The sequence below is a fragment of the Sciurus carolinensis genome, chromosome 3 (genome assembly GCF_902686445.1).
Source record: "Sciurus carolinensis chromosome 3, mSciCar1.2, whole genome shotgun sequence".
In the NCBI taxonomy this organism is placed as follows: domain Eukaryota; kingdom Metazoa; phylum Chordata; class Mammalia; order Rodentia; family Sciuridae; genus Sciurus; species Sciurus carolinensis.
The window spans coordinates 20,530,946-20,544,833 of record NC_062215.1 but is presented as its reverse complement, the minus strand read 5'-3'; the positions used below and the strand labels follow the sequence as shown (position 1 = coordinate 20,544,833).

The 13,888-nt window shown below is 42.1% G+C and overlaps 1 protein-coding gene across 1 annotated transcript in view; it reads right to left on the bottom strand.

Moving 5' to 3' along the window:
• Dnajc7 (DnaJ heat shock protein family (Hsp40) member C7) overlaps window positions 1–13,888 on the bottom strand; it is a 32,073-nt gene that overhangs the window by 620 nt on the left and 17,565 nt on the right. Inside the window, exons 6-13 of the mRNA XM_047545916.1 lie at window positions 11,352–11,470; window positions 9,475–9,628; window positions 8,785–8,949; window positions 7,299–7,390; window positions 3,679–3,752; window positions 3,130–3,276; window positions 2,754–2,906; window positions 315–377 (exon numbers count right to left, since the gene is read on the bottom strand). Coding sequence (XP_047401872.1) covers window positions 315–377; window positions 2,754–2,906; window positions 3,130–3,276; window positions 3,679–3,752; window positions 7,299–7,390; window positions 8,785–8,949; window positions 9,475–9,628; window positions 11,352–11,470 — 967 coding nt within the window. The remainder of the gene's footprint in view (window positions 1–314; window positions 378–2,753; window positions 2,907–3,129; window positions 3,277–3,678; window positions 3,753–7,298; window positions 7,391–8,784; window positions 8,950–9,474; window positions 9,629–11,351; window positions 11,471–13,888) is intronic.

Here is a 13,888-nt window from a genome sequence, read left to right as displayed (position 1 = left end):
AGTGCTCTACCACTGAGCCACGCCCCATTTGTGAGCCCATTTTATGCACATAGCTTCTGAACACCTCTACTCTTGCAGAGGAACCTTAGTACCAAGTAGCTTCCTCTCTGACCCTGCAGAGATGTGTTGCTAATGGTCCCAAGGAAAGATGTGCCTGGGAACCAATCTCCCTCCCTCAGTAACACTTGAGTGGATAGACACCCTGCTGTGAGGATTCAACTGTGCCTCCACTCTTGGGCACCTCCAACTCCCAAAGAGCTGTCTGAGTGCTGGCTTGTGGTCTGGGAACTCACGAGGGCAGCCGGCATACCCACCTTCAAAGCTGAAGCCCCCAGGACCTCCAAAGAATGCCTTGAAGATATTGTTTGCATCAAAATCTGGCAAGAAGCATAAAAGAGACAAAATGGGGAAAAATTAAAAGGATCTTAAGAGGAACTTGTGACTCTGGGAATGGGTCTCCAAGTCACATTTCCTAAAGCACCACTTCCCTCCCTTCCCAACACCTCAGCCTAAAGGTTAGCAAATCTGCCCACCCCATGCAAAACATTTCCTGATCCCACCCCTAGGATATGTTACCACCAGCTTCCAAGTGTGGTCCAGAGGGCAAGATTTCTCTGCCTCAACCCACTCCACAGGCAGTCTCCTCGAACAACTTAGAAAGCCATTTGCACTTAACACAGTTCCCCTACATGGCTGGGGCTGCTACTGAAAAGGCTAAAATGTATCACTTCAATGCTACCCAAATAAATTTAAGAGCAAGCGCTTTATTAGTTTGATTCCATGTCTTCTACTTGGTCTAGACTATATGTCCTGGCTTATTAAGCTCCTACTAGGGGCTAGTCACGGTGCTAAGTGCTTTGCATACATAATATAACAATTCTAGTAAACTTCTGTCAGGGAAGTATTACTTTTCAACTTACATTCAGCAGGACATATGTAGGGAGTTCAAGTAATCTGCTCAAGATCACATGTCCAGGAAAAGCAGAACTGGAGAGTCTAATTCTTTTCTATTTTTTTTGGTACTGGGAACTGAACCCAAGGGCACTTTACCACTGAGCCAATGCCCAGTCCTTTTTTAATTTTGAGACAGGGTCTTGAGAAATCGCTGAGGCTGGTCTTGAATTTAAAATCCTTCTGTCTCAGCCTCCTTAGCTGCTGGGATTACAGAAGTACGCCACCATACCCAGCAAGAGTCCAATTTCTGTGACTCGAGCTCTGTGTACTTTTCTCCAGGCCACAGCAGGCTGGATGGCCCCCACCCCAACTGTTCCATACCAACTGATCTCACAGTCACATCACTCTTTGCCAGCAAATCTGCTTAGTGCACTCCTCCTCTATGCTAGGTGTCCTGGCTCAGTGAATGGTCCGAGTCACCTACAGCAAAGTCACTCTCAATTTACATCCTTTCCATCTCCCAAAGAGATGATCAACAACCAATTCCTGCTAAGTCTGCCACCATCTGCCAGTTGTGCTCTCCAAACCTTTACTACTTACCATGTCTTCCTTCAATCTCTATCCTCCTTAACCCTCTCCTCACTATCACCACATGTACATTTCCAGAGCCTAAATTTGGCCCACAGTACCTCCACTTAAAACCCTTCAATAGTTTTTGACTGCTTAGATCTTCTCAACTGCAGGGTACAGCAACATGTTTATTACTGGTAAACAGAAATACATGCACACCCCAACCTTGAACTTAAAGAGGATTCAGTAATATATATATATATATATATAAATTCCAATAGATTTTCTTTTTTCTTTCTTTTTTTTTTTGGTTGGGGGGTGGGGGGTGGTACTAGGGATTTAACTCAGTAGCACTTGACCACTGAGCCACATTCCCAGCCCTATTTTGTATTTTATTTAGAGATAGGGTCTCACTGAATTGCTTATTAGCGCCTCACTGTTGCTGAGGCTGGCTCTGAACTCTTGATCCTCCTGCCTCAGCCTTGCTAGCTGCTGGGATTACAGGTATGCGCCAATGTGCCCAGCCTGATAAAGATTTTCTTAATGGAAGACAAAGAATGGTGGTCTGCATGCTGTGGCCAGTTCAGGGCCTCTGTTATCTCTGATCAAGCCCTTCAGTCACACTGACAAAGCTGTACTTTACCTCATACTAAGTCTTTTGGGGGAATTAAAATCTGTGAGGTTTTAGAGGAATGTATGACACACACAAATAACAGCACATACTTTGCAGCAGAGGGGGCAATAATTTCCAGCTAATAGGAAAAGGTCCTTATTCCTTACTACATATAACCCTTGCAGCCTTCTGAAATCTGATCCAGCTACTTGCTGCACTTATACTACCTGCCTCTCGCACCCTATCCTTATATCCTCCAGACCAAACCCCTTACAGATTCTTGAAGGGGTCACTTTCTGCACTTCCAAGCCTTTCCCTGCTAGTGCTCACCCCCTTAGAGCCCACCCTGTACCCTGTAAATGTGCTGCATTTGACTGTTTTTGTTTGAGTCTATGTTTATTATTCTGCTTAGACCAAGGATCAGATTAGGCCCAGGGATGCAATTTGTGATCTCCTAGAGAGTGGGTTCCTAGATGTTAAGGAATCAACCCGATTCATCTTCATCATCTCCAGGGCACAGCACTGCCTAAAACATAGGTACTCCTCAAGGGAAGGCTGAAAAATTACTATGTTGTCATGGACTGATTACGAATAGACTCTCCCTCTGGAGCGTCTTTAGAAAACTGTCAACATTCCACAGGCATCAGATTCTTCCCAGGTGTCCCAATCAACTCACCACCCATATTCATGCCCTCCTCATCCAGGTCCTGTCCACTATCATAACGAGTTTTTTTCTTGGGATCAGAGAGGATGGTAAAGGCCTCTCCGACTTCCTTAAACTTCTTCTCCTCTTCTTTCTGAACTTCAGCACTGGCTCCACTGTGCCGATCTAAAGAGAGGAACAAGACTCAGATGAAATCAAAGTCTGAGAAAACAAAGTTTAAAAGAAAAGATCACTTCATCATTTCTGATTGTGGCATCTGGTACCTCCTAAGATTTGGAGGGTATGGAACTCAGCACCCCTTTATTCCTACAGAATAGCCTCTCAAGGTCCCCCCTGGGCCGACAAGGCTGTGGGCCTGCCCAGCATGCCCTTTTCCCACCAGCTCTACCTGGATGGTGCATCAAGGCCCGTTTCCGATAAGCTTTCTTGATCTCGTCCTCAGAAGCATTCTTGTCCACTCCCAGAATCTTGTAATAATCTTTCCTTTTACTCTTCTTCAGTTCCAGTTGTGCATTTTTTAGAAGCTGTTTGTGTTCTAGAGGGAGACATATGGCATCAATAGACAAATGTGATTCTGGTTTCCCTTTTCAGGTCCCAGCCCAGCTGCCTAGGAAATACAAGTCTTAATTATACCAGGGATTTTAGGGTGTTTTCTTTTGGAAACTAAGAAAAAGAAAAATCTCAAACTTAGATTCCTCACAATAGTTTCACCACACAGAAAAGGAAATGAAAGTGACAGGGAGGAGCTGGGACCAAAACATAGGTGCCTGAGCACCCACCCAGGAAGATCCTCTGGTTACTTCCTCCTGGTGGTGGTTAAATAAGCTCTAGATACAGCCCTGAGGCCTGAATCAAATAGCCTTGTGTTCTAAAGTTTTAGGGCCTACAAATAAGACCACACAGTTGCCAAAGAAACGAATGCTCTGTACCCAGTTACCTTTTGTTTTCTCCGTCTGATACACTTTTTCATAGTCCCGCACTGCTTCTTCATACTGCTCTGTGTCCATGTAACTGAGAAGGAAGTACAGGGCAATACAGTGCTCAGACAAAGATAGCAAGGGTCTGTGGGTTCGCTCTAGGGGAAGAGGCATGGCTCAAGCAAGAGACACATACTTTGGCAAGATGCTTCATGAAACGGAAGAGTCCTTAATCTAAAAAAAAAAAATTAGCTATCAGTTCCTCAGATAAAAAACTGAGAGGCCTCATGGCACTTGCACCCAACCAGCAGAGTGATGCTCTGCTCTGAGCAGAAAGTAATCAAGGGGAAAAGGTCCTCGTGACACAGAGCCACCCAAGAGGCAGCAGGATTGCTGCAGAAAAGGCAAAGTGAAGGCCCAGTTGATTACTCAGGACTAAAACACACAAGAGAAAAGTGTCCAAGTGAGAAAAAAAAGATATGAAAGAGCTTTGAAATCTTCGGTGCCATAAACATGCAGGGCTAGCTCTGATCCAGCACAGAAGTGGGATTAGTAAGCCACTACAAGGATCAAGTCCAAGGTGGTAGCTGCTAGCAAATGCTTCCATAACACCAGTCAATCTGAGAGATGGAAGTTAAGTGACAGAAAAGGAGACTCTAAATACAAGTTTCCGTCTATTTCAATAGCACAAAAGGAAAGAACAGTCTCTGGGCCACGATAGGAAGAATCTAACTTAATTAGACAAATTGCCAGCACTTTTAAGTATCTCTGCGATGAAAGCAAGCGTCATTTTCCATGTACTGATAAGAGCACCGGCACCATGACTAACAGACTGTGGCAGCTGTTCCAGAGACACACCAGCAGCTGGGCAACAGAAAGAGACCATGCAGTGCAATCTGCTGCTACTCAACAGACTTACACTGCTACTACCCAAGCGCATCCTTGGAATCATCAGAGACCTCCACTCGCCTTGGAGGCTGGGGCAGGGAGCCTGATAACAAACAATGTGGCTGGCCACAAGAGAAGTTCTAAATCTTAGGCATCTTTGATTTTCATGAAACATCTGATTTAAGACCTTAAAAAACCAAAGCCCTGCTGGGTATGGTGGCACACATCTATGATCTCAGTTATTCGGGAGGCTGAAACCCTAAGCAACTTAGTAAGACCCTGTCTCCAAATAAAAAACAAAAAGGGCTAGGGATGTAGCTTAGTGGTAGAGCACTCTGGATTCAATCCTAGTACTGCCAACAAACAAACAAAAACAACGAACACCCAATGATCCATAGAAACAGTATAAATGCTATTTAAAGAGCTCAGAGAAACAATTTGCAGAATGAAGTGTAATATATTTTGAAATAAAAGTAAAAGAAAACTGAGAACTGACCATCTTGAGTGTAGAGTGCTCTGACAAATGAGTAACTCAACCTTTTTAGGCCCATGTGTAACATAGTAAACAGTCAGTCATACTACAGTAATTTATATTTTATGTCACACTTTTTAAGATTCAAGAATAACCTCATATTTAAAGTTTTTTTAAAACACTGGAAAAAAGTAGAAAAGTAAGTAGGGCTTTAACAGAAAGAGAGAACTATAGCCTATGATCACATATGTAGCAAATATCTGGCATCTCCCCAACTTTAGGATAAAGTGAGGCAGAAATGGGATAATGGTTAGGCCTCTGGTAAGGTTTTAGCCTGAGCAACTCCAGTAGGTCCAATCAATCCCAGCTGATTGAGGGGTTTGCTACCAAGCAGCCAACTGTGCCAACAGTGCAAGTCCTCCTCACAGAATCTCAAAAGCAAAGCCATTCCAAACAAGGAGTTGTCTGATCAAAGTGATTCCTGATTTTATATATATATATATATATATATAAAATATATATATATAAAAAATTTTTTTTTTTTTTAGTTGTAGATAGACACAATACTTTTATTTTATTTTATTTTTTTTTTGTGGTACTGAAGATTGAACCCAGTGCCTGAGGCACATGTGCCAGGCAAGCGCTCCACCACTGAGCCACAATCCCAGCCCCCCTCATTTTTTATTAATGTATGTGTACATACAAAGAAGAAAATAATCCTTCATCTCATTCTCCTAACAAATCAAGAATTTACCGTTCTCCTTCCATTCCCTGTTCAAACACTGTAGAGCATTACCTTGGGTGAATACAGTCTCAAGTGTCTAGCTAATCCCTTCCTAAGAGATATTAAGTGATTCTCCTTTTCTTTTTCACTATTTTAGATAAAATTGCAGTGAACGACTTCACATATAATAGCACTTTGCATCTGTTAAATCAACTCTTTAGTTGGGTTCAAAGGACACTTTTTGTCTTCCAAAGCCTTCTGCTTTTGTCTGCCACTGGTGTGCAGAAGATTGAGTGAGTCAGGATTGGTTTTACAGAATCTTTAAGTCCATGGAATTATAGACTTTTGGACTTAGTCATCCACTTAAAAATTCATTAAAAACACACACACACACACAACACACAACACACAACACACAACACATGGCAGCAGTTTTCTTATTTTAAGTGTGCCAATTTTGGGAAAATGAAAGGGGAGGCAGTCTACAAGGCATCCTGTACCAGTGACGACATGGGGAAGTTAAATTAGTGACTCATAAGGCATCAGCGACAGCACCTGTTCTTTGGATCTGACAGTTTATAATAAGGAATGGAGTGGGTGTTGGAAGACTGGCATAAAACAAATATGTCTCCCTTCAGGCTCTTTAAAGAGAGAAATTCTTCTCTACTTAGGGAATAATATGAAGCAAAAAGAAATGATTTTCTTTTCTTTTTTTGGTCCTCAGGACAGGGTCTCACTAAGTTACTGAGGCTGGCCTTGAACTTATGATCCTCTTGCCTCAGCCTCCCAAGTTGCTGGCATTATAGGCATGTATCATCACACCCCAGCTAGAAGAAATAATTTCTGAGAGGTCCATTTCAGTCACTGGTGAGTTCATGACAAAACGAAAAGGGAAGCACCCAGCCTCTGGGACAAATGAAGGCACTGGACCTGGCAGGCATGGTACTATCTCATAAATCACCTTGTCAGGAAGTCCTTTCTGCTTAAAACACCCAGCAGACTACCCATCAAGGATATTTCAAAAAGAGGTTCCTTACACTACTGAGAGACTGAGCCAGATTTAAGTCCCTCTCAACCCTAAGATTGTCTTCCCTCAACCAGAACAAACAGGGTAAGTACAATCCTCAACTGTCTCCAAGAGATACTTTTATTCCTCTTTTCCAAGCACCACACATTCATTCAACAAAACATTTAGTGGGTGAGCACCTGTGTGCCAAGCACTGTGCTAAGTTAGAGCAATGTGTACAATACAAAATAAAATCTCCAAAGGAAATGGATTTAAATTTTTAACAAAAGGAATTTGGGTCAGGCATCAGAAAAAACTTACTGACCGTGAGGGGCGTTAGACACAGGCATGGGAGACTGAGGGAGCTTGTGCAATCTCCTCCGCTGGAGGTCTATAAAGATAGTCTAGGGCTGGAACAATCCCACCTAGAGGCAGGGGGAAGGACCAAATGACCTCACAACATCCCCGGGTCTGCTTCATCATCCACAATGCAATGCCCCTGGTAGGCCAGCAGCAACTCCCTCTTCCCCCGCCCTCCATAGGCACTTACCACTGAGCTCTTCTCAAGTAGGCTTTTATATATGTGTCATCGAGCTTCACTGCATGTGTGCAGTCTTCTATTGCATCATCTAGTTTCCTAAGCTTCAGGAGAGAGAGAGCAGTCATACTTCACATCTTTGGTGACTGAGGGAGCCCAGAAGCTGTGAGCACAGTTTAAAAATTCTAATCCGGCAACTCAGTGCTGGACCCAAAACAGTCATACTAGGTTTTTGTTCGTAAATATTCTTGGTCACCGAGGAAGCCATTATCTCAGAGGGGGAAGGACACCAAGTTTGGAATTGGTTTCATTACTATGTGATGCAAACCAGGTAGTAATCTAAAAGGATAAACTACCTCTATCATTCCACATTAGCATCCAACCAAAACATGGAAAACAGGAAGGGTGGTTCCTGCCCTCCACTTTTTCAGAGGTCAACTAGAAAAAAGAGAATGTGGATTTTTTTTTTTTTTTTTTTGGTGGTACTGGGGATAGAACCCAGAGACACTCTACCACTGAGTTACATCCCCACCCCTCCCTTTTTTTGATACTGGAAATTAAACCCAGGGGTACTTAACCACTGAGTTACATCCCCAACCATTTTTATTTTTTATTTTGAGACAGGGTCTTACTAAATTGCTGAGGCTGGCTTTGAACTTGTAATCCTCCTGCCTCGGCCTCCTGAGTCTGGGATTACAGGCATGCACTACTGCACCCAGCCCCAGCCCTTTTTATTTTCAGACACGGTCTTGCTAAATTGCCAAGGCTGGCTTCACATTTGTGATCCTCCTGCCTCAGCCTCCTGTGTCACTGAGATTACAGGTATAAGCCACTGCACCCAGCTATAACTGCAATTAAAAAAAAATTCTTTTTTTAGTTGTCAATGGACATTTATTTATTTATTTGTGGTGCTGAGACTTGAACCCAGTGTCTCACACATGCCAGGCAAGCACTCAACCTCTGAGTCACAACCCTAGCCCCCTATGACTGCAATGTTAAACTATCTAGATGTCTGCAAGGGCAAGAAGCCTACTCTTTCTTGTGCTATAAAGGGTCACAGGAACATCCAGGCCATTTTTAACCATACACCGTTACCAGGAGTTACACTAGAGAAAAAAACTAAGCCTGCTTCATACTCCCATTTCCTCCAAATCATTCCTTAAAAGTTAATGATCTCTTGCTTAAGCAAAAAGAAGCAGTTAATACTTGCTTAAAATTATCCCAGACTCCTAGCCATTCTCTTATTGGAGGAAAGAGACCTCGAGAAAGAACAGGTGGGAATATCCCCCCAAACTGTTCTTGAAGTACCTCTAAATTCCACAGAAAAGATAAAAGCTTGCCTTTCAGAAGGTAGGTCCTAACAAGCTGAGAAACAACTTTTCCAAAACATCCTTCCCTCTAGCAGCTGGTTTACCCTCATTGGGTAGATTTCCTAAGATCTCTTTGATATCCCTTAAAAATATCTCCATATGCCCCAAGACCTACAGCAAGTACTTACCTTGGAATTAACCGTACCCCGGTTACAGTAGAGTTTAGCATTTGTTTTTATATTGTTGGGGTCTATCCCGAGGGCTTCTGTGTACAGTTCATATGCTAGCTTGTAATTTCCTTCCTTAAACGCTTTATTTCCATCTTCTTTCTTTGCTTTAAGTGCTTTTGCGTTCTACAGAGAAAAACAAGGGAGGTCAGTTCACACCCAGAAAACCTCGGATTGTTGCATGGTGAAGACAGAACCTATTCTCAATTTTTTGGATCCCAGCAGTTTAGTGTCACATATCAACCTCCACCCCTACCACCTGGACTACTTATTGCTCATTGGTGCTCCTAATACAGTGCACAGGGTAAACCAAGTTTCAAAAAAGAATACCACCCGCGAGACCTGCTACCCAGGATTTGTATTTCCCAGAGCAAGAATTACTAACTTTTCTTTATTGAGGAGAAAAGAAAAAAAGGAACAAAACTAAACTAAACTTAGATATTAAAAGGATCTGACTCATATAATCAAATTTAACTTTAAGTAAATAAAAGGAGTCCTGAAATCATTTTTATGAAAAAAATCAAGCATTCTTATAAAGCAATAAAAGGCACTATGACATTCCTTGTGATTCAAAAATCTTCTACTCTATCCATCTAAAAAACGAAAAAGGAAGTTTTCTTTCCCATCCAGATTAGCATGCCTAGAACTTACTCTGCAAGCAATGCAAGCCTTCTCATGGTCAGGAGCCATCCTGAGAGCCTGCACAAAAAACTGAACCGCCTTCTCAATACAATCTTCATAATAAAGGCAAAGACCTCGTACATACAGAGCATCTGCATTGGTGGAATCCATTCGTAAAATGTCACTGCAATAGCCAAAAAGAGTCACGTTCAGCTGTGGTTCTGAATGTCCTAACCATTTACTACCATTTGTGGCCAGTTTTTTCCTTATTTCATGTCTACTATTAAAAGTATTAAAATGTAAAGTTATTATCAAACTGGAAATATTTTAATGTGAGAAACAAAGTCTGCTGGTCCGTTTTCAAAATATAGTATTCAGCCTTAATTAGATCCAACTGTAGTCATTTTAATTACAGTCCTTCCCTTTGCCTGCCCCAATTTTAAAATTAGCCAATCCTGTGACTGTATTCCTGAGGATTTCCAATCAAGGAGAAGAGCAACCCTGTGTTAGGTATATAAACAGGTGGTGCCCACCCGGGCTTGCTTGCTAGCCAGGTTCTATTCTGTTGGAAGTAAGTTTGCCTTGCACCCACACACACCCCAAAAAAGAATTAAAATGTAGCTAGATTCCCAAGAACTCTCCCCAAATCTTGCCAAATAGACCACCATATTCAGCTTTTCTTTTTTGTACTGGGGATTGAACCCAGGGGTGCTCGATCAACCACTGAGCCACATCCCCAGTTCTTTTTAAATATTTTACTTAGAGACAGGGTCTCACTGAGTTACTTAGGGCCTTGCTAAGTTGCTGAGACTGGCTTTGAACTTGTGATCCTCTTGCCTCAGGCTTCCAAGTTATTAGGATCGCAGGTTGTGCCACCACGTCCAGCTTATATTCATCTCTAATACATTCTTCACTCTTTTTTTCTTTCTTTCTTTTCTTTTCTTTTCCTTTCTTTCTTTCTTTCTTTTCTTTTCTTTTTTTTTTTTTTTTTTTGTGGTGCTGGGGATTAAACACTTGTGCATGCTGGGCAAACAATGTACCACTGAGCTACATCCCCAACCCAACACATTTCTCTGTTTTCTTTCTTTTCCTGGGGTACTGGGGATTAAACACAGGGGTGCTTAATCATTGAGCTACATTCCCAGCCCCTTTTATTTTGAGATGAGGGGAGGTCTCATTAAATTGATTAGGGGTTGCTCAATTGCTGAGGCTGGCCTCAAACTTGGGATCCTTCTACCTCAGCCTCCTGAGTCGCTGGGATTACAGGAGTGTGCCACCTGGCTCCAATGCATTATTTGTGTCTCAGAATCCATTACTAGTACAGGGGTTAGCAAATTAAAGGTTACAGAGGTCAAATCCTTTCTGCCTCTGTGGTATGTTGTTGTTGTTTTGTGATGGGATTAAACCCAGGGCCTTGTGCATGCCAAGCAAAGCATGTGCTCTACCACTGAGCTACCCCAGCCCCTGTTGCCACTGGTTTTTGTAAATGAAATTCTACTGGAAAGTAGCTGTACCCATTCATTCATCTATTATCTATGGCCGCTCTTGTACTATGAAAGATGAGTACTTTCAGAGACCTTATGGCCTGCAAAGACAAACATTTACTATCTAGTCTTTTACAGAGTGTACCAACCCCTCGAGAAGGAAAAGGACTATATTAAAACAAAACAAAACCAAAAATTCACACAATACAATCTGTTCTTTCACATACACCTTAAATACCTGTTATACTACTGTGTTCTATATACTTTATGGATTTTTCTAATTTGGTCTAACCTTTGGCTTTAAGTCCCAGGAAGGTCTGATCAGCCCTAGCTGGTCTACCCACAGTTCCTGTTGTAAAGAGCAACCAGCCAGCATTTCAGCAGTACCTGTCACCTCAATTCTGAAATGGCCTGACTGCATACCTGGCTACAGACTGTGCTTCTGGATATCGACCCAGCATTGCTAAACATTCTGCTTTGAGGATTTTGAAGCGATGGCAAGCAGGGGCAAATTCTAGGGCACGGTCCATGCAGAAAACAACCTACAGGGAAGAAGAAAGTAAATAAGGCCCTTCATCTTGGACTCTAGAAATGTCTTCACCTTATAGTTTAATCACAGCAACATATTAAAAGCTCAAAGTTCCCAGGATCCACTGTTGAGCAGAAAAGTAGCATCAAATTTATTTATTTTTCTTTTGTGGTGCTGGAGATCGAACTCACATATGCTTGGCAAGCACTCTACCACTGAGCTACACCCCTAGCCAGCCTGAAGTTTAAAAACATACCTAATTCATTCGATCAAAGCACTGAAAGGAGAGCAGTTGATCCAAATGATGACAACAGCAACCGTTTACTGAGCACTTTATATATTAATCCATTTAATCCTCACAATTTGGGGCAGGTACGTGGGTACTGGGGATTGAACCTAGAGGTGCTTTATACTAGGCAACATCCCCAGTCCTATTTTGTTTTTTATTTTTGAGACAGGTTCTCATTAAATTGCTTAGAGCATCCCTAAGTTGCTGAGGCTGGCCTCAAATTTGTGAACCTCCTCCTCAGCTTCCCAAATCACTGGGATTACAGGAATGCACCACCATGCCTGGCTCCTCACAATTTTATTAAGTAAATTATTATCATTACCTTTATTTTAATAGTAAGAAAGTTAAGAAACAGAACTAATAAGATTCAGGGTCACAGAAGCTAGTAGGTGCTTAAAAACAGGACCTGGTTTTAGATATCCTAGGACTCCAGAATCTACAGTCTTACCATGATAAGCTGCCTGCACAGTGGATTCAGACCCAAAGTGACTTTGATCAAAAGTCACCTTTTCCTCACAAATACTATTATTTACTACTGTGTATAATTCATCAGGCTTAGCCTATTAAACACAAAACAAGGAACAGCATAATAATCCAGCTGGGGATGGTGGCATACACCTTTAATCCCAGGCATCTGGGAAGCTAAGGCAGAAGGATCACAAGTTTGAAGCCAGGCTTAGCAATTTAGTGAGTCCCTAAAACTTTGTAAGGGTCCAAGCAACTTAGTGAGACCCTTTCTCAAAATAAAAAACAAAAAGGGCTAGGGATGAAGCTCAGTGGTAGTGTCCCCAGTACCACACACAAAAAAAGAGTATCTGACACATGCAATTAAGCTGGGATTAGTTCACTCTTACAGCTTTACAAAGGGTCTCAATATATTCCCTTTTTCTGTTTTTAGAAGTTTGTTCTCTGAACTTTCATTTTTGGTTTAGCTGTTATTCCTGGAAGATTCTCCCTAAGAAAAATTGACTCCAAGAAGAAATCTGGAGTTAGGAGATTCCTATTCCCTCCAAGAACCTGATCATAGCAATGAGGATAGATGAAGTCTGAAAAGTCACAAATAGAGATAACTCAAATTACATCAACCTAAACATTCATATAATGGCATACTATGGCGCTCTGAAACAGAATGAAATTCTCTATGTACTAATATGGAAAGACTTCCAAGAGCCAATCAATGGGGAAAAAAAGTGGAGAGTTGTGAATGACACACTACCTTTCATGCAAAAGAAGAAAACTAAGAATCTATATTTGATATATGTACAACAAAAATGTAGGAGAGCTGGGGAAGTAGCTCAGTGGTAGAGCACCTGATGAGCATGCACAAGTCCCTGGGTTTGATACTGAGCACCACAGACAAAAACAAAGATTGTAGAGGGAAATAGGAGACACAGGAACAGTAGATAGGGGCTGGGGGCATAGCTGAGTGGTAGAGCACTTCATTAGCATGTGTGAAGCCCTGGATTTGATCCCCAGCACTGGACAGGGGAGAACAGTGGATACTGAATGGGGTGAGAACTGGGAAGACAAAGAGAGAGCAAGCTTAAAGGGACATTCATCCTGAATATTTTTTCATACTTTCTAGGTTTTGAACCATGAATGGTACCTATTGAAAAATTGAAATTAAGGGCTAGGGATATAACTCAGCAGTAGAGCACTTGCCTAGCATCCACAAGGCACTGAATTCAACCCCTGGTACCACAAAAAAAAAAAAAAAAAAGTAAGTTCTGTAAGTTCTAAGGATAATAATGAAAATTTAGGTATTATGTAGGTAGAGTGGTGGTTATTTTTCCACCTCAAATAGAAAAAGGAGTAGGAGGGTAGAAAGAAGTCGGTCAAAAATTTCAGGAGCCACACCCTTTTGCCGTCACAAGAACAACAGTCTGTGCAGAGCTGGCTCTGCTCATCATGGGGAGAGTCAGTTGGAGGTTCAATGCTTCACTTCCCACCCCCCAACTCCCCACGTCCCCACTAGGGACAGCTGCAAGCAAAGAAGATCTTTGTTTCTTCCAAGTTCATCTGTTTCCCCTGCCAGAATCATAATTCTTCATTTGTGACATCACCATGAGCTACAGTGGGGGGGCTGGGATGTCACAAACAGAGGATTCTGTCACAAACTCGGGATTCTGGCTCCAGAATGGG